Source organism: Dermacentor variabilis, chromosome 11, assembly GCF_050947875.1.
Source record: "Dermacentor variabilis isolate Ectoservices chromosome 11, ASM5094787v1, whole genome shotgun sequence".
In the NCBI taxonomy this organism is placed as follows: domain Eukaryota; kingdom Metazoa; phylum Arthropoda; class Arachnida; order Ixodida; family Ixodidae; genus Dermacentor; species Dermacentor variabilis.
Genome location: NC_134578.1, coordinates 114,602,449 through 114,628,811, shown reverse-complemented (window position 1 = coordinate 114,628,811; position 26,363 = coordinate 114,602,449). Strand labels below are relative to the sequence as shown.

The 26,363-nt window shown below is 46.3% G+C and overlaps 1 protein-coding gene across 1 annotated transcript in view; it reads right to left on the bottom strand.

Moving 5' to 3' along the window:
• Positions 1 to 26,363, bottom strand: part of LOC142563440 (sodium-coupled monocarboxylate transporter 1-like) — a 113,147-nt gene that overhangs the window by 42,660 nt on the left and 44,124 nt on the right. The window contains exons 6-7 of the mRNA XM_075673994.1: positions 15,070 to 15,137; positions 12,339 to 12,425 (exon numbers count right to left, since the gene is read on the bottom strand). Of these exons, the coding sequence (XP_075530109.1) occupies positions 12,339 to 12,425; positions 15,070 to 15,137 (155 nt within the window). The remainder of the gene's footprint in view (positions 1 to 12,338; positions 12,426 to 15,069; positions 15,138 to 26,363) is intronic.

Here is a 26,363-nt window from a genome sequence, read left to right as displayed (position 1 = left end):
GAGTACTTCCGTTTGCGCAAGCTTTCGAGACATATCTTAAACTTCAACCGCGCAAAAGACAATGTCCTATCTGCACGTGTCTTTCTGTCATCGTCTCTTCAAGCGGTTTTAGTATGCGATATGTCTCTGTAATTGAGAGTTCGACGGAAGCCCGTCTCTTCGGGTCGGGTTGAAAAGCTTTACTTGGCCGGCGGTGTCCCCGGTCAGTGACCTCGATCGGTCGGTATCCTGAATTTTAAGCCACGCGTGTTTTGTTATCCTACGCGCCAACGTAAAACACACTGAACACTGCTGAACGCACACGGCTGAGGCGCGCTCGTCCTGCCGCGATTGAGGCCATATATGTCCCCATACGCGCTTTAGGCGGATAACTGCACCGCTTAGCTGGCAGCGAGCATCTTAAGTTTCGTTCAAATCCTGATGTGGCCACCAAAAAAGAAAGAAAAAACGACACCATCGCAAAGACAGAATCGCAGCCAAAGACGTTGCAGTCTACTTTGCTGTAGAAACGAGAAGGCGGCCACGGTGGCAAAATAATTAATTCCTTACACGACGCGCGGAGATAATTTTCTTCTTTGCATGTAGTCACGCCTCTCTAGCTTTGAGCGCAGTCTGATAGGCGGAATCATTTCTAGTACGAATGCATGGAGCTCTAGGGCTCGATCGCAGCGACAGTGAATAGATATGTGGAAAATTCCAACAGAACAGATATATTCTTTTGAACGAACCGCAGTAACATTTTCTATTACTCTTGAAGGGAAAATTGATACTTTCCCGCTTGAAAGAGCCCTGCAACACATTTTTATCGAAGTTCTGCAAAGCATTCCGAATGAACGGTAGAAATTTTAAAACTTTGTTGCAGCAAAATCTAATTAAATGAGTTGAGTAGCTTTGTACTTCTGTGCTTCCCGTAATTGAGTAATTTTTCGTTCAGGTATTCAATGAAGCATTCTCTCGCGTCTAGTTACATTCATTTGCTATGATAAAAGCGTGTTTCAGGGCCCCTGTAAGGGATTAGCAGGAAGCCACAATTAAATGATTCTCGGTGGTACTATGATAAGCCTTCAGAACTTTCCGGTAGGGTTTTGCGGTGGCACACGGAACAAGCACAGAAAGGCAGTCGCCGTGTGATTCATGACCGCGTTGACAAATTGGCTCTCCGATACGCGCTTCACACTTTTAGCAATGTAGTTTGGATGCTTTTTACTTTTTACTCGGCAACATTTTGCAGTCTATAAGTGATAGAGATGATAAGTCTATCATCAGTCTATTCAGTCTATTATTGCCACTCAGTAACTGAGTGGCAGTAATAGACTGAATAAATTGAACAGATTGTCCGAAATGCGTGCATTGGAGTAATACAAGAGCAATCGCTCTGTTCTCAGTGTGCGCAGAAAGCGAAGAACTGCGGATAGCGAGTTCAGTAGTATGCTTGGTTAGCAGGCATGCTAATACGGTGCCGGATACTCGTTCCTTGTAGAAAGCCACCCGGCGTTTTATTGCGAGGGCAAATATATGGACATTACAGGCATTCCGAAGTCATCGTTGCCATGCTGCTCCATATCAAGTACAGGGAAAACACCGGGAAAACGAGAGATGGAAATTCGCGACCATGGGCAAAACTAGAACAAGGTGAAAACAGGAGCCAACGTTTTGACAAGTGGACCTGAAGAAGGCAAGTCCATTTGTCGAAACGTTGGCACCTGCTTCCCCTTGTTCTCGTTTTGCTCATCGTCTATCTATTGTAATGGCTCCAACATCGTGCGGTTGAGAGTGAAAGCTTGCGATGGTGAGCCAGAAACAATGGTGGCTCGATCTCGCGCGCGCAAATGATGAAGGAGAGAAGGAAGCGCGCCATCTCCCTTTGCGTGCCAAGAAGTAGGCGGGGGGGGGGCGCAGAAGGTGGAGTTCTACTCCGGCGGCTGCGGCATATGGCGCGGCTGAGCGAAGCCGCTGGGCCTAATGTTCAAAGCGATATGCGATGGGTAAACAGTCTAGGCGCACCGAGAGCTGATACCTTCATGTGGAGAGAGAGAGATAGCAAAGAGAGGAAAGGCAGGGAGGTCAACCAGACGAGCGTCCGGTTTGCTACCCCACACTGGGGCACATCGCGGACAGCGGTGGCGTATAGGTAGAACATCCTCCTCGCGTGCAAGAGGACCAAGGTTCAATTCCCGGTGCCGCGCAATTTTCCACAGGAAAAAAAATCCGCGTGTTAATAAAATTGTGCAAAGAGGCCTGGAGTGCGGCCTGATCCCGCTTACCAAAACCGGTAACGCACTCCTTCACCGGTGCAGGAATGGCCACCCTGGTGCAGTACTTGGCCACATCCTCCCACATGAACACAACAATCAAACCCCGGCCCTCAGTCCCCAGCAGCTGCGAAGCAACTGACCACAGTGGCGGTCAGACCTGCAACGCAGCAGAGGGTGCTAAGAATCCCTTGATCCGGACAGGCCGCCATTGGAATCTGAACCTGGCAATGTTTAACGCTAGAACGTCATCGAGAGAGGTGAGTCTAGTAGCAGTGCTATTGGAGGAACTACAGGGCAGTAAATGGGATATAATAGGGCTCGGTGAACTTAAGAGGACAAATGAAGCATATACAGCGTTAAAAAGCGGGCACGTCCTGTGCTACCGGAACTTAGCGGAAAGGCGAGAACTAGGAGTCAGATTCCTGATTAATAAAAATATAGCTGGTAACGTACAGGAATTCTATAGCATTAAAGAGAGGGTGGCAGGTCTTGTTGTGAACCTTAATAAGAGGTACAAATTGAAGGTCGTACAAGTGCACGCCCCTACATCCAGTCTTGATGACGAGGAAGTCGAAAGTTCTATGAAGACGTGGAGTAGGCGATGGGTAAGGTCAAAACAAAATGCACTGTACTGATGGGCGACTTCAATGCCAAAGTAGGCAAGAAGCAGGCTGGAGACAAGGCAGTGGGGGAATATGGCATAGGCACTAGGAATAGCAGGGGAGAGTTAGTAGTAGACTGTGCAGAACAGAATAAGATGCGGATAATGAATACCTTCTTCCGCAAGCGGGATAGCCGATAGTGGACGTGGAGGAGCCCGAATGATGAGACTGGAAATGAAATAGACGTTATACTCTGCGCTAAGCCTGGCATCATACAAGATGTGGACGTGCTCGGCAAGGTGCGCTGCAGTCACCATAGCATGGTAAGAACTCGAATTAGCCTATACTTGAGGAGGGAGCGGAAGAAACTGGTACATAAGAAGCCGATCAATCAATTAGTGGTAAGAGGAAAAATAGAGGAATTCCGGATCAAGCTACAGAACAGGTATTCGGCTTTAACACATTAAGAGGACCTTTGTGTTGAAGCAATGAACGACAATCTTATGGGCATCATTAAGGAGTCTGCAATAGAATTCAGTGGCCACTCCGTTAGACAGGATACCAGTAAGCTGTCGCAGGAGACGAAAGATCTGATCAAGAAACGCCAATGTATGAAAGCCTCTAACCCTTGAGCTAGAATAGAACTGGCAATACTTTCGAAGTTAATCAACAAGCGTAAGACAGCTGACATAAGGAAGTATAATATGGATAGAATTGAACATGCTCTCAGGAGCGGAGGAAGCCTAAAAACAGTGAAGAAGAAACTAGGAATAGGCAAGAATCAGATGTATGCGTTAAGAGACGAAGCCGGCAATATCATTACTAATATGGATGAGATCGTTCAAGTGGCGGAGGAGTTCTATAAAGGTTTATACAGTACCAGTGGCACCCACGACAATAAAGGAAGAGACAATAGTCCAGAGGAATCCGAAATCCCACAAGTAACGCCGGAAGAAGAAAAGAAAGCCTTGGGAGCTATGCAAAGGGGGAGGCAGCTGGGGAGGATCAGGTAACAGCAGATCTGTTGAAGGATGGTGGGCAGATTGTTCTAGAAAAACTGGCCACGCTGTACACACTATGCCTCATGACTTTGAGCGTACCGGAATCTTGCAAAAACGGTAACATAATCCTAATCCGTAAGAAAGGGGACGCCAAAGACTTGAAAAATTATAGACCGATCAGCTTCCTGTCCGTTGCCTACAAAGTATTTACTAAGGTAATTGCAAATAGAATCAGGAACACCTTATACTTCCGTCGACCAAAGGACCAGGCAGGATACCGTAAAGGCTACTCAACAATAGACCAAATTCACACTATCAATCAGGTGATAGAGAAATGTGCGAAATATAACCAACCCTTATATACAGCTTTCATTGATTACGAGAAAGCGTTTGATTCAGTCGAAACCTCAGCAGTCATGGAGGCGTTGCGGAATCAGGGTGTAGACGAGCCATATGTAAAAATACAAAACGATATCTATAGCGGCTCCACAGCCACCGTAGTCCTCCATAAAGAAAGCAACAAAATCGCAATAAAGAAAGGCGTCATGCAGGCAGAGAGATACGATCTCTGCAATGCTAGTCACAGCATGTTTACAGCAGGTATTCAGAACCGGGATTGGGAAAAATTGGGGAGAACAGTTAACGAGAATACCTTAATAACTTGAGATTCGCTTATGATATTGCCTTGCTTAGTAACTCAGGGGAGCAACTGCAATGCATGCTCACTGACATGGAAACGCAAATCCGAAGGGTGGGTCTAAAAATTAATCTGAAGAAAACTAAAGTAATGTTTAACAGTCTCGGAAGAGAAGAGCAGTTTACGATAGGTAGTGAGGCACTGGAACTGGTGAGGGAATATATCTACTTAGGACAGGTAGTGACTGCGGATCGAGATCATGATACTAAAATAATCAGAAGAATAAGAATGGGCTGGGGTGCATTTGGCAGGCATTCTCAGATCATGAACAGCAGGTTGCCCGTATCCCTCAAGAGAAAAGCATATTACAGCTCTGTCTTACGAATACTCACGTACGGGGCAGAAACCTGGAGGCATACGAAAAGGGTTTCACCTAAATTGAGGACAACGCAACGAGCTATGGAAAGAAGAATGATGGGTTTAACGTTGAGGGGGATAAGAAAACAGCAAATTGGGGGTGAAGGAGCAAAAGCGAGTTAATTACATCTTAGTTGAAATCAAGAAAAAGGAATGGGGGCATGGGCAGGGCATGTTGTGAGGAGGGAAGATAACCGATGGTCATTAAGGGTTACGGACGGCGTTCCAAGAGAAGGGAAGCATAGCAGGGGGCCGCAGAAAGTTAGGTGGGTGGATGAGATTAAGAAGTTTGCAGGAACAACATGACCACAATAAGCACATGAGCGGGGCAGTTGGAGAAGTAAGGGAGCGGCCTTTGCCGTGACTTAGTGGGCGTAGCCAGGCTGATGATGATGATGATTCTGAGTGGGCGATTTCCCGCAGCTTCTCTTTTGTAATGCAGTGCGTTTTTCATAACACAAACACGACCATATGCCATGCCTTTCATTTAATATGCTTCTTACTGCTCCATTCCATTCAAGTGAACTTGCAAGTATATACAGGGTGCTCCAGCTAACTTGGACCAAGGTTTTCAAAAACCCTATGCGTAGACATCGTGTGGATGTTGTTAGCGTTTATGTAATCTCAAAGTGAAATTTTTTGCCCGTCTTTTCTTTTAGTAATTAGTCGAGATAAATTAACTTTTTAAATATAGCTTGAGACCTTCAGGCGTCAATTGGAAAGTTGTGGAGCTCCACAATTATTACCCAACCCGGGCCCTTCCAACGCGGCAGGCTTTGCATGGCCGTTTTTATTCGGGAAAAACGAAAGCCCACGTAGTTTAAAAAAATACCACGTGACAGCGCGCTCTGTGCGCCCGAATGCGCCACGATTACAGCGCTCTCAACCCTTCGTTGTAAAAAAACATCGCTCGCTTGGCGCATTTCGTGCCGCCAAAGACAGAGCTTTGCGTTGTGGCCCGAATCCCAGTGCATTCGGGCCGCAGTTGAAACACAGCGGGGCTGCCGTTTCTGCGGCAATAATTGCACTCTCGCGCTAGCAGAATGAATGCGGAGGAAAATTAACAAGGTCATGAGTTCGAATTTGGGAGCAAGATCCGAACAACCGAACACGCATTATAACAAGCTTGATAGAGTCATGTGAATTAAGCTGCTTGTCACAAAAGAAGAATTGTAAACTGACACGGAAAGTTGCTTTTAAGCTTCTTGTCCATTTCTTGTCGGTAGATAATTTGTACTTTGATATTACTTACTTGACTTTTCCACGTCGTGCAAAAGTTTCTCACAGATGCCCCTTTTCATGAATAACGGTTGTAGAGATTTACTCGCTCTGATCTATGTGTAAAGAATCTGTTCAAACAAGGCGCACTCAGCCATAATGCAGTATTGGCACCTTTTCAGCACGTCCGATGTAGTTTTTTTTGATGACGCAAGACGGTATCTAGCTGCAGGCCTCAGCAATGTCTGCCTTTAGCGCCTCTGGTGTAGTTGTAGTTTTGCAGTACACTCGGTGTTTCACATGTCTCCACAAGAAGTCAAGAGGTGTCATGTCCGTTGACCGTGCAGGCCATGGCACTGGTCAATGCTTCGTCAAGCCAGGCTCGGGCAAGGATGCTGCTGTGAGCTTGTGCATCATCATTCTGATACGAAGTTCACTTTAAAAACGCAAGAGGACGATCACAGTGAAAATCTTCGACTGGGCCTTCCAAGATATCCTTCACGTACCGCTGAGCAGTGAGCATGTGGTCAAAAAATATGGGGCCAATTATTCTTCCGTCCAAGACACCGCACCACACACTGAATGACCATTGGTACTGGCGTATGGTCTGCGCCACCCAATGCGGGTTCGTAATGCTCCAGTAATGCGCATTATGTATGTCGACTTGAGAATTTCTGGAGAAGGTTGCCTCATCTGTCCAGAGCACTTTGTCAACAAAATCTGGTATTTCGTCATTGTTCACAAGGATCCAATTTGAGAAATCAAGCCGCCATTGAAAGACTTTTTCTTGCAGCTTATGATGCAGTTAGAGGTGATACGGATGCATTTCAGCCTTCCTAAGAACTCTTGACACTGAACACTTCGAGATGCCGGCCTCACCCCTCAGATCATGTACGCTAGAAGGAGGGTTTGCAATCATGAAAGCTAAAATGTCTCCTTCAGGCTCTTCACTGATGGTCCCCTTTCTGCACCGCGTCTTCTTGAAGCTACCTGTTTCCTTCAGCGTCAAGTAACTCCTCATAATTATGTTCGCGCTAAGTCTTCCCCCACATTGCCAATTTCGCTACACCTTGGGAGCTTTCCTCTTGTCCTTCGTAATGGGAACAGTGCGAACAAGACGACGACGGAGCGAAAGGACACAGGACGAGCGCTGACTCGCAACTACGTATACTGAAACGCACAACAGGTATATAAGCCTCACAAGCGATCGCATGGTCAATCGAGGAATACACATCCGGGCCATGTGTATACAGGGCATCTGTTACCGTATCGAACTATGTAGGTACGTTCATTCCTGCTGAGAAAGCGCGCTTTCTCAACAACGAGGTGGTGGTGTTAAATATTTATTACTTGAGCCTTATTTCCAACACTACTTCTGAGGGGGCTCAGGAGCGTGTAGGGTGGCCGGGAGTTTGTGTCCCACGGCGATCCTCAGAGCCCAGTCTACCAGCCATGTTTGGCTGGCTGAGCTGGAGACCGACATCTCGGTCTCCCATCCCTCGAAATCGGTGAGTTACCACTCAGAGGGTGGCTGGAACTCAGGGCACATGAGCATTATATGATGGAAGTTGGCTCTAGGCGCGCCGCAGAGCGTACATTCCTTGTCGATATAGGCCTGAATGAACGAGGTGGAGAAAAGCTGGAGATTGTAGCCCGAGATTCGGCGTCCGAAGGCAGAGCTTCCTGCTGGATGTCCGGCGCATAGCAACCATCGTCGCACTCAAAGCGACGCTCTCACTAGACTGAGAGAACACCTCGGCTGGTTTTCCCGCTGCCAGTTGGACTAGGAGGGCTGGCGTTTCTGAGCCTTGCCGAATAAGCGATAGGGTAAGCGTAAGGAGGGCTCCCTCGCCGGTTCTTTCACGTGACACGGTGGGCTGCAGTGTGCTCCTGAGCACTACCCCGCCATCGAAAAACTGCGCACGTGGGAGCGCCGATTCGTCGGTCACGGCGCAAAGCCACCAGAGCTAAGCGGGGCTAGATTACAGCGCTTGCCGTACGACGATGTTGTCTGCTACCACTTGCACGACGTCTCCAAAACTACGACAGCCTCTTCTACAGGAACTGTAGGCTACGTGCTTACCTTTGACTAATTCATAAAATTCTAAGCTGCGCCCGAAAGGAGAAGCACTGATTGTGGTAGCAAATTAGTAGATAGATGTACCAAGTAAAGTAGTTTTATCGGCCGTATAAACTTGTAAACATTCGCTTACTAACGAAACTAACAATGATAGAATGTGTAAGCGTGACTCAACGAGGACGTAGAAAGAAACAGACACAAGGATACAGCGCTTTCTTTGTGTGTCTGCTTCTTTCTACGTCATTGTTCAATCGCGCTTACCTATTCTACCATGGATTCAAAGGCCCTAGCCGGCCAACGTGTTTTAACTTAGTTGACGAACACGATGTCACGCGTGCACTGATAAAAATGAACACATCTCGCTCGATGAGAGCCGAAAGTCGCTGTCGAAATTCCGGAGTGACGAATCGCGGCAGCAGCAAGCAAATTCACCTTCATGCATATCTCGCTTCAACGCGAACGAAACGTCGAAAGCACAGTGCATACGAAGCTACCGGCACTAAGACGCTCTGCAAACATCGCAGATCGCTTTGAAGATGAGGCCCGAGCGGGCATGCACTTTGGCTAAGTCGCAGACTGCTTTCAGCCCCCGCGAGCGCCGGTAACACGTCCCTAGGGCGTCCGCCAAAGGCGTTTACTATGGCGTCCGCAGGTGGTTGAGGGAAGTGAAGAGAGTACTGTCAAATTGCCGGCCGCGATCAGTGGTCAGGATGCTGGGGCAGCGGAAGCGGGAAACCCATGATGAACTGAAGCTTTGGCGACCGTTTACGCACTGATGTGTGGAATGGGCACGGCTTCGGGCCAACGCGTGTAGCGGTCAATCATTGTTCCGGTAGTCGTGAGGGGGAGGAAGTGGTCCAACCAAATCAAAATGGACGTGTTCAATGCGACAGTCCGGTGGCAAGAAAGACTGCGTGGGAGTCTTCGTGTGGCGCATTTATTTATTTATTTCCAAGTACCTTACAGGCCCCAAGGGGAGCATTGATTGAGGAGGGCATCGTTTAACAAATGACAACGGAAAACCGATATATGAGAGATAAAAATGTGAGGACTAAGAATGTTTACAATAATAACGTGCTTGCAAAACACTGTTGCAAATAAAAGCGCTAAAGCAATACAAAGAGTTGTCAGGAAAGGAAGGGAAAGTACAGTTCACGGTAACAGGCAAAGCGGCGTATTATTCGCGCAGAATAACGCACATAGCGTGAGCGCATAAAACAAACGAAATTGAAACAACAAATTGGAAAGAAACAAATTGGTTACTTTGGTGGTCTAGTAAACGAGGCATGAACGCGCCCACTCGCGAACATTGGTGTGAATGCTTGGCTAGATGTAGGGTAGTGTAGGAAGGGGTTACATGGATTGGATGCTAGGATGGCAGATGTCGTGAAGGCATTGGAACACCACAGACTGAAAGCATCCGGAATGAACTGGCCGAGGGGAGCCACTGACATGTCACACCAGAGCGAGCCAGTCACAAACCGGTGAGAAATGAGTTGCAGAGGGAGGGAACCGGGATGGTTACGCTGCTTTTGAAGCTCAGGGTTTTTCATCTGCGCTCTAGCTAGACGTTACCAGTGCACAGTGGATGTAGCAGTGCCGAGGGAGGTGATGCGCGAGAGTACATCAGCTACCTGGTTCTCGCTGCGTTCCGCGGTGAACTGCTATGTATAGGCCAGTTGACGATGTTCACGTGTGAGGTACAAGGAAGAGCTTCTATGGAAGACATACACCAGAGGCTCATGATTCGTTAGAACATAAATTGGCTGGCCCTACAAAAAGTGCCGGATGTGCTGGATGTTGGTGTATATAGCGAGCAGCTAGCGGCAGAAAACGCTATGGCGAGCCTCAGTAGGTTGGAGCTTCCGAGAGAACAAGCTCAGTGAACGCCACTCTGAGTCGATTTGCCGCTGGCGAACAGCGCCGATGGCGGCATTGTAAACATCCACCAAGATGCATTTAGGTGCCTCTCGGGTGGTTGAGAAGCACCGATTTGGGGGCGGTTTGTTCAGCAGCCCTAAAAGCAGCTTGAGCTTCGGGAGACGAGGAGATCACGGATGAGGATCCCTTGGCAGTGCTAAGAAGGTCAGTCAGTGGGTGCATAAGCTCAACGCAGTGCGGAATAAAGTATCGGGAGAAATTCACTAGGCCCAGGAGCTCACACAGCTGTTGTAGAGTAGTGGGTGCTGTGAAGTATTGCAGGGCCTGGACGTGGGAGGGCAATGGACGAATTCCCACCGCCGAGATAGGGTGACCCAGGAACTCGAGCTCGGAAGACCCAAACACGCGTTTTTGGAGGTCGACAACCAGGCCAAATTGTCGAAGGCTTTCAAAGAGTTTCCGGAGGGGATGCTCATAATCTTGTGGATTGGGACTCTCGATGAGGATGTGATAGATATAGGCAAATACAGCCGGGAGTATGCACGTTACCTCGGGTATTACTCTTTGGATGGTTGCGCAAATACTCAAAAAGGCATGCGCACATACGCAAAGAGGCCGAAGGGTGTAGTGATGGGTGCCTTAGGGTTATCGGTAGGTTCAACACGGATGTGGCCATATGCCTTGAGAAGCTCCACCTTACTAAAGATTTTGATCCTTCCAAATGGCCTGCGAAATCTTGGATGTGTGAAAGGGGATAGCTATCGTGGACCGTGTGAGCGTTGACCGCCCTATAGTCGAAGCACGGACGCCAGTCACTCGGTCATGTCTTGGGAACCAGATGGAATGGGGAGGCCCACCTGCTTGGCGAAGGGCGAATAATATCCGGCTGAAGCATGTGCTCGAATTCCTGTATCTGCAACTGTAGCAGAGTAATTTGGACCGCAGTACGGCGTCTGAGAGGGTACGCCTGCAGCTCCGGCTCACCTCCGAGGAGCTTGGAGATCGCCGCCTTTAGCAGCTGCTCAACAGCATGCGACGAACGGCTCCTGGCCTCAAGCAACGTCGACGCGCAAGGTGCGCTGTTCAAGGAGCTCTTCCTGCAGCGCTTTCTGCAGTCCACCGCCTTCTCTCGGCCGCTGCAGATGACTTGGCCCTCAACCGCCTCGCACAGCTCCCTGACCGAGTCCACGTGAAGACTTCTTCTTTCGCCGCACTTTATTCAACGCCAGAGTCCTCCATTATGACCTGCTTAGAGTCCCGGATCGAGCAGCTTGCGTCTCCATCGACACGCTTCCGTCGTCCTCTTATGACCAGTGCGGCTCATCCTCATGTCCCACCTGCCGTATCTCTTCAACACTATCAATCTATTCTCTGCTTTTTTTTACATCTATGCTCTAAAGATTTTACTTATTTCGAATGCTCCACTTTCTTTGATTTCCTACGCTTCTGGAAGACATACACTACCTACAGGTCTCGCCGGGTGAATATCATGGAATTTGATTAAGGTAAATATGCACACATGCCTCATACTGTGGGGAATATTTGCTTCGGGAAGGTTTAGTCCTGAGCCAGCCAGCTCGGGCCTCAAATAGCAAGGTACTCTAATTTGTGTTGTCATCGAAAAATCTCTCAAACTCACGCTCAGCTGATATCGCGCCGTTTGGTGAGGGAGTTTCTGCTAAGTGCGTGTACACCCTTTCTTTTTTTTGCGAGCTTGAGAAAGCGCGCGTGTAGCGAAGATCAACAAAGATAACTGCAGCACCTGACAGAAGTAAGCTGATATATTATTGGGTGAAAACACTCGATTAGCTAGCACCAACCATGTTAGAAAGATTGTTTATCAGAAATTTCTTAAGGGATGTTGTTGAATTGCAAGCTTTAACAAAAATATAAATTACAGAATTGATAATTTTCATAGGTCTTTCATAAGAATATAGCAAACAAATAGTGCTTCATTTCTTATCTCAAACAAATATATTTGATGGCCTTTTGCAATGCTACGTCAAGATCGAAAATTTCCTGTGTTATTGTTAGCAAACCACATCCTTCGATAATGACCGGATTTCATGAACTTATAGGAACTTGAGTACTTTTCAAAGCATAGAGTATTTTGTCGGCCGCAAATTTTCATTCTTTCGCGAACAAGCAGTCAGGCATAGAAATATTTAAGGTAAGAAACCTTGCCCCCCTTGGAAGTGCCACGAAAAACGTCGTGTTATCCCAAATCACGTTCCAGGGGCCGCGTACCTTGCTGTTTGCGAAGGGCGCGGTCAATCCCAGTACGACAAGGCCTACGAAGGGGCCAGTGATTGCTGAGTTCACCGCCATGAACATCTGCAACAGAACGAAAAAGCAGGCCGCTCATTTCCTGTTTTCACAATGTGAAAGCCATCAAAAAGAATGTTTACTGCTGATAGACAAATAAATAAAGGAATTTAGAAGGCGATTCAACTTTCAGTCGACACCAATGAAAGACAATCATTTCCTGGGCGACTTCGGGGTGGAAATGGGGGGTATGAACCCTAAAACTTATTCTAAGACCCGCAGCTTTTAAAACGACAGCGTCTGAGCACTGGACAAAAAGGCGAGCTATCACAAGGGAAGAGTGCAAGAATGTTATACACTACTATACTAGCACCGATGGCATAAGTACCAAGCGACAGTATGGCATGGTGGTACCGCCGGTGCTGATACCACCGGAAGCATCGCTAGCATACCTATAGTTGGTATCTGCACGCATTATCAGACTGCATAACCTCCGGGATAGGCACACGATGTTTCGTGCACCTATCCTGGATAAGGACACGCGATATAGAGAAGTTGGGTGCGCTCTCAAAGAAACCGTATGACTTTAAAATTTGCCTCCTGTGAATAAAGCCCTTATCTGGAAATGAAATATTATCTGGACTATGATGTTCCCCTAGAATAAATATCCAACTTTGCATTTATTGCAGCCACATGCGTTTCCGACAATGAGAAATTCTGGCCATTGGGACTGGAAGAACAAAACAAAGCAAAAACATGCACAACTAAGGCCATTGTGGTGGCACGCACGTTAACTTAACGGCCAGATTACTTTTGTATGAAAAATACTGAGCTCCATACTATGATTATAAGTGTAATATGCCGGGTGCATAGTTCAGTAACCTACAGTTTCCCATATAATCTCGGCTGGACAAACATGGAAAGCCATTACGTTGCATTAATTTTGCTCTCAGCATAAAGGCAAAGTTCAAGCAGTGTATTAGACAGAACTTCCGGAGCAGTTCTTGCTTAAACACATCTTGTGAAAACGCGAGACAAATTCTGTGCTTTTACGTGCCAAACCACGATTTTATTATGGGGCACGCCGTAGTGGGGCACTCCAAATAAATTTTGCCCACCAGAGGATTTTTACATGCCAGTAATACACAGGACATGAGCTTTCTGGCGTTTCACCTCCATCGAAATGCGGCCATCGTGGCCGCGATTTCATCGATTTCACGAGCTTTAATTTATTTATTAAGTATTTCTTTGTAGGAGTTTATACAGCTCATAAAATTACTATCCTTCCGGCGTATAGCTATCGCATTGCTATCGGAATCAATGCTTCGCCTCTCGGACTTAAGTGCGACTTCTTAATATCACCCTACGGAGAAATAATTAGGTCTGCTATTTTATATCAAGCACCTGGACTGGATGCTGGTTGAAACAATTTAATACATTAGCACCGCAATTCACTCCTGAACACAAAAATTGAAAAGCTGAGTGCGTATTTGTTTTTGTCACAGTTATATTCTTACGGTAAAGGCTCAGTTCTTTTATAGAATATATGAACGCGTTATTTGATGATCTTTGTTCAAGCAACTACAGAGCAGGCTCCTGTGCCATTTATTGTTTGGGATGCGGTTATCATGCTATGGGAATTTCACGCACTTCTACGTGTGTGCGTTGTGCGTATCTAACCTCTTTCACGCAAACTTTGAGTACTGGGTGTGCGCAACTGGACATGTGCTGCTACGTATCTGCAAGAATAAGCAACTTCGGTCACTCTATATGGGAAACTGGTTAAGTGCCACTGGGTATTTGCCCAAATACACAACTAGGAAGTCTTTGGTCACTGCTTATGTGCAACTGGGCGTGATACACTAGGTATGTGAAGATTCTTGGCAAATCCTCCGAAATGAGTATGTGCCACTTGGCAGGTGCCCGTATAGCCAAGCAGAACATGAGGCACGAAGTGAAGGAGCCGGCAAAACAAAGTTGAAGACGTCAGCTACAGAGAAGTGAAAAAGTTGACATTAAGCGTTAACACAAATGTGCCACAAGTAAGCTGAACAGAGTAGGACCAGAGCAGGTTTTGCGCGTGGAGCGTTGAGGTACAGAGAGGTACAAGATGTCGGCAACAGACGATTCAAGAACTCGGCAACAATGAAGGGAAGAATTAGGCAATATGGGGGTCCATACATTGCTTCAAACCTAATCGGACGAACTCCGACATTCATCGTACGACGAGCCCTGACATAACTTTTTAGACGCGCAATAAACTGCGCTAATTAAGAAACTGCATGCCATTAAAAAGAGGCGGGAAACATATCCTAGCCCAGTCGATATAGACTGGCGTCAACGAATTCTTGAATGCGATCGGAGTTGCAAAGGAAAATAAAGTTAAAACAAACGAAACCAATACAAAACGAAAAAAAATTCTACAGAATGGGGTTATGTATAACGAGAAGCGCGGTTTCTCGCTCTTGTTCTTCATCCGAAAAGGAATTTAGCTGGCACGCAATCAGTGTAGCGTATGGCACGGTAAGTAATGTAATTCATCAGAATTGCATTAGCGTACATGTTCCTTACAGATTACCCAACCTGTACAATGGTCGTAACTGGCTCTCACCTTGAGCATCGGTGCGGACAATAAACGTGGAATTAAAAAAGCAGGAAGTTGTCACGTCTAACTGTATATCTACATATTGAGGTAGTTAAATAAACAACTTACCGCTGTGACAGAGCCCAGGTATGGGACCAGCACGCTGCAGCCTGTCATGACCCCGCCAACTGCAAAAGCTGTTTATACGCCGTTATAAGAACTACGCGAGCAAGACAAAAACAAGCATGCCATATGTGCTCCTCTTTGGATCACCGCAGCTGAGCGTTGCGTAATGCGATGAACGATACTACGGAAAACTGTACTACGACTGTACTACGAACGTACTACGGTAAAAGTAAGGGAGAATTTGCGCAAGTGCAAAATGTAAACAAGGCGTGATTATTTAATATAATCTGTCGGCGTTTCTAGCATATCAAAGTGGCAGCCAAAGTGGCTATAACGTAAAGCTATTCCAATACGTTTCTACGTTTTCTCTTTTGGTAGCCCTCGGCGTTTCGTTTTAAATTAGTCACGAATTTCCGTCTCGACAGGTCACGAAAATCGTGATTACTCCCCGTCTCAAGATTACGTGTAAATGCTTATTATTGACGAATAAGACGCATAAGACGAGCAAACGCAAAATCATTCGTTCCAATTCGACTGTTTTGTGACCATTAGCCTTCCGTGACTAAAATAGCGTTTCCATGGGGGCGAAATACGAGAACACCGGTGCACTTAGATTTATGCGCGCGTTAAAAATTTACAGGTGGCCAAAATTTCGGGAGTCCTCCACTACGACGTGCCTCGCATTAGGGTCGGGGTTTTGGCACGTGAGAACCCTTCAAAAATTTTTTTGGCTAAAATGTTTTTGGGTCACTACTATTACATCTATCTAGCAGGCGACGTGACATAAGCGCCAAAACTCTCCACGTGAAATGATGTCTACCCTCTAAAGATGCAATAATATGGCGATCAAAAAAAAACAACATTGTTTTTCAATTGCCGTAAACTGCTTGCTCGGTTCTGAGAAGAATCGAAGGTGGCTGTCCCCTGATCGCGATGGTACTGGCTGCTCAGTATTGCCAGCGAGAATTCGTTTTTTTACGTAATATAAACCTTTCGTGCGGTAGCATAACGTTGTTCAGCCAATTTGGGATATATGTTACACCGTTCGGCCAATTTTCTTTTAATGGAACATAGATTTTTGGGGCACTTATAACGCCCTGTTGCACGACCCCTATATTTGGCAAGCCAACTGGTAAGGGACAAGGAGGAAGTGGACCATTGCCAGACGCCGACTCCGCCCTCCTCAACCGGTTGGCTACATTCACAGCGCTAGCTAGGCCCCCTGAAACATTCTCCTCTTCTGGGCGTTCTTCGCTTCTCGTCTGCCAGTTTATTAAGGAAAATTGCTCACGGTAGCCGATGCTATTCGCTTTAAAGCCCAACAGAAGCCACCCCCTATAAAGGAGTAGAGCGTTCGGTTGCGTTGTTGAAACAGCCTTGCAGGTTGTTACGTAAATTTGGCGACAAGAAGTTGGTATAAAATCGGCATGGAATACCTTTACGTTATAGTGTGCGAGGACACCAAAGCTGGAACTCAGGGTCGACGCTTTGAATGCACGCTTGCAAACGCAGCTGTCCACTGCCACGGACAGCCAATTTTTGATGCGCACACTTTGTTGGCATGCTCTATACTCGGACGCCCCAGCACACGGACCCCAATGGTTTCCGTTATGATCGTCCGACCGCCCCTTGGGTGGCCGGATACCCTGAGCCGTTTGCTTTACTATAATATGAGGTGCTCCCTTGAGGCGCCGACTTGCCGGTATTTTCTAAATTTTTATTGTATATAGCATAACCGCAATACATACTTCTATTGCGACGAAGCTTATTAGAGCATATCTGTCCTTACCCAACGCATATACGAAATTTGCCAGCTCATTATTTTCCAACAACTGTGTGAATTTTTATAAAATGCAGTTCATGAAAAATAAAGCTACTTTAAACACAAAGCTTCAACTTCTGGCAGGTTCATGCAAAACAAAGTAGATGGTAGTACATTTTCAGAAAACCATGTATTTATACATCACCGAAAAATTTACAACTGTCCTGTAACTTCGGCATAAATGGAAAAGGTCCGAGGCAAGTACACAAAATTAACTATTACGTTGGCACAGAAATTGCTGCATGTAATGGTCTAAGTGCATTAGTAATGTCCGTTAAAGTGTCAGAAAAAGCCTGGGGCTTCTGAAAAACAAATCAGGCAGTTCCTCCAGTGCATTCGTACTAAGGCCTGCCAATCTATGCTTAGACCCTCACTTGAACATACCGGCGTCCTACGGGGATTCATACGTAGTAGCCAATATAAATGAAGTTGGAAAAAATGCAACATCTCATCACTCGCTCTAGATATATTTGTTTTAAAATGTCGCAATTCTGCAACCTATAATCTGGCCTGCAACATATAATCTGGATTTGCAAGCAAATCTTGCAAATTTCACTAAGTGAAGGAAGTCTGGAAGGTTAACATTTTTTTTCAAGCCCTCTTCTTCAAATAGGCATTCGCTCTGAAGATCTTATAGTCGGAGGCACAACCAGACCCTACCCTCATAACTAGTCTTAGCTAAGCTTGTCTTTGCACACACAAACGTGTACATGCATGCTTTTACCCTAGAAGAATAGCTGATTGGAATTCCTTGCCACGCAGTTTATCCTTTCTGAGTACTCTCATGTAAGGGAGAAGAAGAGGAAAGGTGGAGGGATGGGAGGAAGAAGAATTGAGAATAAACAAGGATGGCTACATTCATGGTTATATTGCGCTCAGTTTTACAAACACGATATTAAGGAAGGACAGGACGTGGACGGACGCAGCGCAATCTACCAACTGTTTATACTGTTAAAGAACGCGCTTATGTACAAGGAGATATGGTAACAGTATTAAACTGTTGGTAGTTTGCGCTGCGTCCGTCCTCGTCCTGTCCTTCCTTAATATCGCGTTTGTAAAACTGAGCGCAATATAACCATGAACGTTCACCAACTAGCCCGCTTCATTGCTTTACTAAAGGATGGCTACCTTGTCATATCGACGTATTTATGTTGTATTACAAATTTGGCGCAGTCAAAGACAGGATTCTAAACTGTGTTGTGCACCTCATCCGCTTCGTTTCACCGAGGACCATTGGCTTGGACGTTATGGAAAGCGGCGCAGACGGCGAGAGGCACAGGAGCGTGGCAAGCCTTTTCCACGAAGGACAGTTCGCTGTTGCGGGCGAGCACTGATCCCTTGTTCAAAACGCTCACAAATGACCTTTTGCTATCGCCGGTACAACGTAACTGCGTACGACCAGCATGAATGAACAAGGCCGAATATATGAGGGAGCCGAATATATTTTTCATCACATAATGGAACTCGAGCAAGGAAACAATTAACACCAGTAACAAATACCAGAGCTCGTGACGAAAAACGTTCTCCAGCATTCTCGGAGCCCGTCATTGGGAACGGTAAAGCCGGATGTTTACGACGGTTCGTCACCGGCAAACGTGCAAGCTTGGTTGAGTTTTTATGAGTACGCGTGCGACCAAAATGGTTAACGACATGATCTTGACAAGGTTATGAATATGCGCTTGTACCTAGAAGGCATAGCAAAAACCTGGCATGACTTGACAATCACCCACAGTGTGCACCGGCCGTGGGCTGAGTGGAGAGGCAGTTTTTTGACGTCTTTCTCCGAGAATAAGCTCCAGAGCTGGGACAGCGCTATAGCCTTGAAATATAGTTCTGGCACTATAGTATGTGATGTTCCGGCGCAGAAGAAGAAGACAGAAGAGACAAGAACAGGAGGGGAAGAGGAACAAAAAGAAGTAATCAAGATGGATAGCTGTAAATAAATGAGTGTATTTTAACTCGTACTTTGTATTTGGCGCAGCCGACTATGTGGCTTGAAGTGACGGTGGCAAGAAGAACAGATGGGCAGACGAGCGTGAAGACCTACCAGCTTGATGGCGAAGATCCAGTGCTTCTTCAGGAATCGGCGACTTTATCGGAACTGCTTCGCATCATCACTTAGAAGAGTCAACTGAACGAAGCGGCCCTCGTTGCGAAAGGTGTGGTAAGAATCAATGCTTCTATGTCTGAATTTGAGGTTATGTTTCCGGGACATTCAAGGATAGATTCCAAGAACGAGACTGAGTACACGAATAACGCCTTTTTGCAAGCGCTGTTTCAGCAGTAGACCACGCAGTATGAGCAACAGCGACTGATTTTCGAAGCAGTTAGCGACTCACTGAGAGCCCAGAAACCACATCAAGAAGAGTTCAAGCCCGATAGTTTCGATGGGGTGTCCACTGCCGCCAACTTGTGGCTCAGATTTTATGAATACGCATGTGCGCAAAAGCACTGGACGTCATTGGACGACGAAGTGTATAACATGCGCCGTTTTTTATCTGGCAATGCCAGAAAATGGTGGGACATGCGAATCACAAGTCAATGCCGTGATTCATGGCACAAGTGGAAAGATAGTTTTCTTTCTGCTTTTGAGCGAAATCCCGTTGACAGATGGGACGGCGCAATAGCTTTCCGACATAGAGAAGGGACAGCCATGGATTATTTTTTCGAGACGAGGCGTTTACTCTACATTGCCGACCCTAATCTACCGGACTCCGCAATCCTTCCCCTGATAATACAAGGCATGTCTAACGAATCGCAAAGAGAGGTTTGTGTACACCGTCCAACCTCCACGGATGACTTACTTGCTTGCCTTAAGTATGTGTCCAGTGATTTTCTGATTGACGGTCCCATAAAAAGGCATAGTACTCTACCACTGAGCATTGACGCACATGGCGAAACGGTAGAATATTTTAATACCGAGTCCGACCAATGTTAAACGATGGAAAATGTATACCTTCTTAAGTCAAATCTCTTATTTGTTAAAATGATGGTAGATGATAAAAGTCTGAACTCCCTGGTTGATACTGGAGCATCCGTAAGCCTGGTAAATCAGGAAATTGTCCAATCGAGCAAGGTGTATGAAGGAAGAATAGTTAGTGTTCAAAGCTATGATGGAAAAACCAGAAGGTTGCAACACTGGGCAGAAGTACAAGTTGAACTTGGTGGACATCGCCTGAAAGTAGATGCCCTTGTCATGCAGGGTGTTGACTTCCTGCTTATTTTATCTAGACCTGATATGAAGCGATTGAAGATGAATATTTCTTGGAGAGACGAAGTGACTATTGACGAATCATTTAAGCCTAATTTGGGCGGGATTGAAAATTTACATCGAAGAGTTAGAAATGCTAATGAGATACTGACAAATTTTCCCGTACTTATTTGTGTTGAGACGTACGTACCCGCCAGCAGCAGATGTCTTCGAGGCACCGTTTAAGCTTCGTGACGTCACACTAGTGCGTAAAAAGCCGTACAGTCTTTCCCACGAGAAAAAGACCTGGCTAAAGGCGGAACTGCAGCAAATGCTAAATGCCGGTATTATAAGGCCATCAACATCCACTTTCGCGTCACCAATCAACATAGTACCGAAAGACGATGGCTCATTTCGCCTTTGCACAGATTACCGGCAGATAAATGGCCAGACTGATTTGTTTCCTTTTCCCATGTCCCGAATAGACGAGATCATCAATGAAACAGGTGGATCAAATTTTTTCTCTCGGATCGACCGCTGTAAAGGATTCTGGCAGGTTCCACTACAAGAAGATTACAAGCGGTACACTGCTTTTGTAGCACCTTTCGATGTGTACGAGTACCCCCGCTTACCATTCGGTTGGAAGAATTCTGGAGCTTGGTTTCAGAAAATGATGAATGGCATTCTTGATGAGTTCCTGGGAAAGTTTTGTAACGTATACATTGACGACATCATCATATGCTCACGTACAAGACAAGAACATGAAAAACCCCTTTCGTGCGCGTTAGAAGCCCTCAGCAAGTCAAAGTTAAAGATTAACACGAACAAGAGTGAATTTTTTCAGACGAATGTTGTCTTTCTTGGAAGAGTTTTTGACGGCAAAACTAAAACAACAAAAGAGGAGTCTACAAAGGATGAAGAAGCTCGTCAAGCCATACGACCTACACTCACTCCATGTTTTCCTCGGACTCGCCGGTCATTTTCGTGCGTTCATTAAGGTTTACGCTGCAAAGACACGATGCCTCACCAAGCTGACGCAAAAGGATGTGCCATTTATCTGGAGTGAGGAGTGCGAGAAAGCGTACGAGTACCTTGTTGAAGCTATATCGTCGGATCCTGTGCTTGTTGTACCTGACTTCAACAAGCCTTTCGAACTCTGCACGGACGCTTCACAATATGGTACAGGGGTCGTTCTATATCAACGAGACGCAAAGGAACAGCAAGGACCCCAACTCAAGGTGATTGGCTATTATTCTTCTACGTTCTCAAAAGCTCTAGAACATTATACGACCACAGAAAAAGAGGCTCTGGCTGTTGCGGTGGGACTCCGGTATTTCAGAAGCTACATAGAGGGTCGTCATTACCGGCTTTTCGCTGACAACCGAGCGTTAACCTACCTCTTGGGATTAACCCAGCCTAAGGGCAGGGTGGCGCGTTGGATCAGTGAAATACAACAGTTCACTTTCTATGTATACCATCGACATGGTGATAAGCTTCCTGACGCAGATGCTCTTTCCAGGCTTCCCATCACAGAAGTGAGTACATCTGATCATGAACACGGTTACAGCTTGGGGGAAGGCACCGAAGACCTGACTTCCAATAATGGCAAATTTTGCGTGCCAGGAACATTGGTGAAAAAGGTTTTGAAGCTGTACCATGACAGCCCTGAGTCAGGAGGGCATGATGGATTCTGGAAAACATATTGGAACATAAAAAGTCGATTCATCTGGAAAAATATGAAGGAAGATATCAAGAACTACGTGCAAAGCCGTCACCAGTGCCAAATTAACAAGGCCAAGTATCGTCCAAGAGGGAATCAAATGGTCATCGCTAATCATTCCCAAGTACCATTTGAAGTAATTCATCTAGATTTTGCCGAAATAAAGAAGCGAGGAGAGGGAGTCAGTAAGACCCAAGCATTCCTTGTTGCAATGGATGAATGCACACGCATGGCAGCTGCAAAGCCAGGAAAGGAAGACGCCAATTCTGTTTTGACGTTACTGGAGCGAAATATGTTCAAGAACACCAAGGTAGTGGTCTCCGACAACGGGCCAGCTTTCCGCAGTAAGAAGCTTCAAGAATGGGCCCGTGATAGAGGAATTGCCCTGAGATTTGCCACACCCTACCATCCAGAAGGAAACGGCCTCGCTGAGAGGCTCATTCGGGATTTGAAAACATTCATCGCAATTTACCATGATTTACGTGGAGGATGGAAGTGTGCCTTGGAAGCAGCAGTCAGGCACCGCAATCATTCTAATACCATGGGATTAGGATGTACGCCTAACTTTGCTGCATTAGGCGAAGCAACTTGGCTACCGGCAGACTGCGATCTTAGAATCGTTGGGAAAGTAGATCTGCAGGAAAGGCGCAAGACAGAAGAGGAGCTTGCACGCTACAGATCAACTATGAAGAGACACTTCGATCTGCGACATAGCTCGAGGGTGCCTGTAATAGAGCCTGGAGATACAGTTTTAGTCCGGAGGAGTTTAGATGGACCGAAGTCCACATTTTCTGGGCCCTACACAGTGATAAAGATCATCAAGAAACAAGGAATGTTGAAATCGCTACACTATTTGGGACCGGAAGGAAAAACTCAAATAGCAACAGTGGGAAATGTCATACCCTATCATCATCTCAGGAGGGATGAAAACAGAAGTCCGCGAGGATGTGATGTTCCGGCGAAGAAGAAGACAGAAGAGGCAAGAACAGGAGGGGAACAGGAAGAAAAGGAAGTGATCAAGATGAATGCCTGTAAATAAATGAGTGTATTTTAACTCGTACTTTATATGGTAGGATACTTTTTTGAGACGAGAACGCTGCTACATATTGCTGGCTCCACGTTGTCGGACTCGTCGCTCATACCTCTGATTAAATTAGGATTTCTGAAGAGCATGCAGCGCGAGGTACAATTACAAACTCCACATGATGTTGATGACTTCCTTACAAATATGAAATATTTATGCAGTTTGCAGCATCAAGAGAGTGCTTCTAACAGCTACAGTACTTCATCCAATGAAGATCAAACACTGCGGTGTAAAAACGGGACCAAGTTGATATCGGGAGGCCACCCTCTCTCATTTAAAGAGACCTTCTTTCTTACCGATCGTGCCAAGCTTGTGTATAGTTCTGTGCAAGCAAATGGTAGGGACGTCAAGGCTCCAGTAGATAGTGGAGCTTCGATAACAGTTGTAAACAAGAGCGAAATTCCGGACCTAAGCGTCGTGGAAGATTATCCTCTGACAGCGTATGGTTACGACGGCAAGCAACAGGCGTATGATGAGTGGGCGGAAGTGTTGATCACGTATAAAGGAAAAAGCACCTGAAAAAGGCTCTCGTACTCAATTGAGTAAAATATCAGCTGCTCTTGTCTCGCCCAGTCATGCGACAGCTACGACATAACTTCTACTGGCATGGGGAAGCCACTACTAGAGATGACCGCCAAATGTCTTCGGTTTCACTTGCTGAACAACAACGGAAGCCCACTACAGCGGCGGACGTTATCAAGATCATGCCTTAGCTAATATGCGTCGGGGGCTATCCGAAGGCCACATCAAGGTTTGAAGTACCATTTGAGCTCCGCGACAAGACTGTAGTGAAACGCAAGGCTTGCAATGTGTCACGAGAGAAGGAGCATTGGTTGAAGGAATAAATACAGAAGGTGCTCGACGCCGGTGTTATCCGCCCTTCAACATCTGCCTTCGCGTCTTCGATCACTATTGCTCCTAAAGGAGATGGCAAATTTCGTCTCTGTACTGATTACAGGCAGGTCAACAAACAGACTGACCTATTTCCTTTTCCAATGCCACTTATCGGCGAAATAATAAATGAAACAGGGGGCTGTAAGATCTTTGCTCGCTTGGACCTGTGCAAAGGCTTTAGGCAAGTCCCAGTGTCAGAGGAGACTAAAAAGGTTTCCGCATTCGTGACTCCATTCGACATATACGAATATAACAGGCTACCTTTTGGCTGGAAGAAGTCACCCGCATGGTTCCAGAAGATGAACAATGTTCTAAAGCCATATGTCGAAAATTTTGCACTGTTGGCATTGATTACGTCATTGTGTATTCTAGGTCTGAGCAGGAGCACACCAAACACCTGGCGAAGGTGTTACAAGCACTCAGCAATGCCGATCTGAAGATAAATGAAAAAGAGTCATTTCTTTCAGCCCAAGGTCCCAAGGTCGACGGTGCTACCAAAAGTACCAAGCAAGTGTCTGTACATTGGATTTCCACACTTAAGAAGCAGCATGACCTTCATTCGCTGCGAGTTTTCCTTGAACTAGCAGGCCACTTCGGGGCTTTCATCAAGGATTTTGCAAAGATGACAAAGTGCCTGATCGAGTTGACAAAAAAGGACGTTCCTATTATTTGGTCCGATTATTGTGAAGTAGCCTATCATGATCTAGTGCGCCGCATCTCGTCTGACCTAGTACTAACTCTACCTGACTTCAGCTTGACGTTCGATATGGACACAGACGCATCACGTTATGGTACAGGAGCAGTGCTCCATTAGAGAGACTGCAGTTCTCCACTAAATGGACAACTTCGTGTCGTAGGGTGTTATTCCTACACCTTTAAAACTTCTTAGCTCAACTACTATACGATGGAGAAGGAGGCCCTTGCCGCACTCATGGCAGTGCGATACTTTAGATCGTACATAGACGGCAGAAAATTCGAACTGTATACGGACCATCAGGCTCTCACGTATCTCCTCAGTCAGTCGGAGCCAAGAGGAGAGCTGGCGCGCTAAATAAACGAACTGCAGAAGTATGATTTTGAGGTCATCCACCGGGCAGGCAGCGGGTTGACGGATGCAGATGCGTTATCTAGACTGGCGATCGATGTTACACATGAAGTGTTAACCATGACGAAACTATGGGAAGGATCCGAAAGTCTACAGTTTGCCAATGGACGGTTCGCGGTGCCGGAGACTCTTTCCAAAAGTGTTCCACATGTACAATGACACTCCCGACTCTGGCGGTCATGATGGTTTCGGGCGAACCTATAATAAACTTCTACGAAGGTTCACATGGAAGAATATGAAGAGAGACCTAGATGTATTCGGCCATGTCACTTGTACCAGATCAATAAGGCAGAGAACTGGCCACGGTCGGACGAGCTCGTGTTACCGCGTCAATAAGACACACCTTTCTAAGCAGTGCATGTGGACTTCGCCGAGTAAAAAAAAGAGCAAAGGGGTGCGCCCAGCACAGTCATTCCTAGTGGCAATCGACCTATGCACAAGAATGGTAACTGCACACCCTGGAAAAGAAGATACAGATAGTGTTATTGCGCTTCTTGACCGAGTGGTTTTCGAATTTGAAAGTCGTAGTCTCTGACAACGGACGCGCATTAATGAGCAAGAAGTTTCGGCAGCGGGCAGATAGTCGCGGGGTTGTGTTGCGGCTTTGATCTCAGTATCACCTACAAGCCAATAGATTGGCGAAGAGAGTTATCCGTGATATAATGCACTTTATGTTCATGTACCCAAATTTCCGAGAAGTATGGAAGTGCTGCTGTATGGAAGTATGGAAGCAGCTGTTGCACACAATAACCGGACAGAAACCACAAGCCTTGGATGTAGCCCCCATTTTGCCGCTTATGGTGAAGTGGCGAAACTGTCCATCGACCAGGAGCTTGGAATTTCCGACAAACTTCGGCTAACTGAACGAATCAAAACCACCGAGAAGCGCAGCAGGTATCGCGAAGCGATGAAACGCCACTTCGACAACAGGCATCGGGGAAATATACCTGATATAAATTTAGACGACTTTGTTCTTGTCCGAAAGGGACTACCAGGACCCGACGCAAAAATTCTTGGTCCCTGCCAGGTGGTGAAAACATGTGTGCAGCAAGGCGTACTGAAGACTGTCGGGTATATGAACAGTGGACACTTAGAGGTTGCAGCTGTAAGCAACATCCTCCCGTATAACCCCAGGAGGGATGAGGCTTAAAATAGGGGGAGTGTAAGGGAGAAGAAGAGGAAAGGTGGGGGGAGGGGATGAAAAAGAAGTGAGAATAGACAAGGATGGCTACCTTGTCATATTGACGTATCTCAGTTTTATTACATGTCATCAACGTTGTTTTTATGTCTATCCGTATACTGTTATTGCGTTAGATGTGCGTCCACATTTGAAATTGTTAAGCCAATTGAAATTATAGTATGAAGCAATCCTCGGTTGAATGTATCGCTTCAATATATCGCTTTTACGCGCTGCATGCGTGTTCCTGCAATTATTTTTGTGTCCCTCCTGATTGGGCCCCCAAGGTTTCGAGTCCTGAGTAA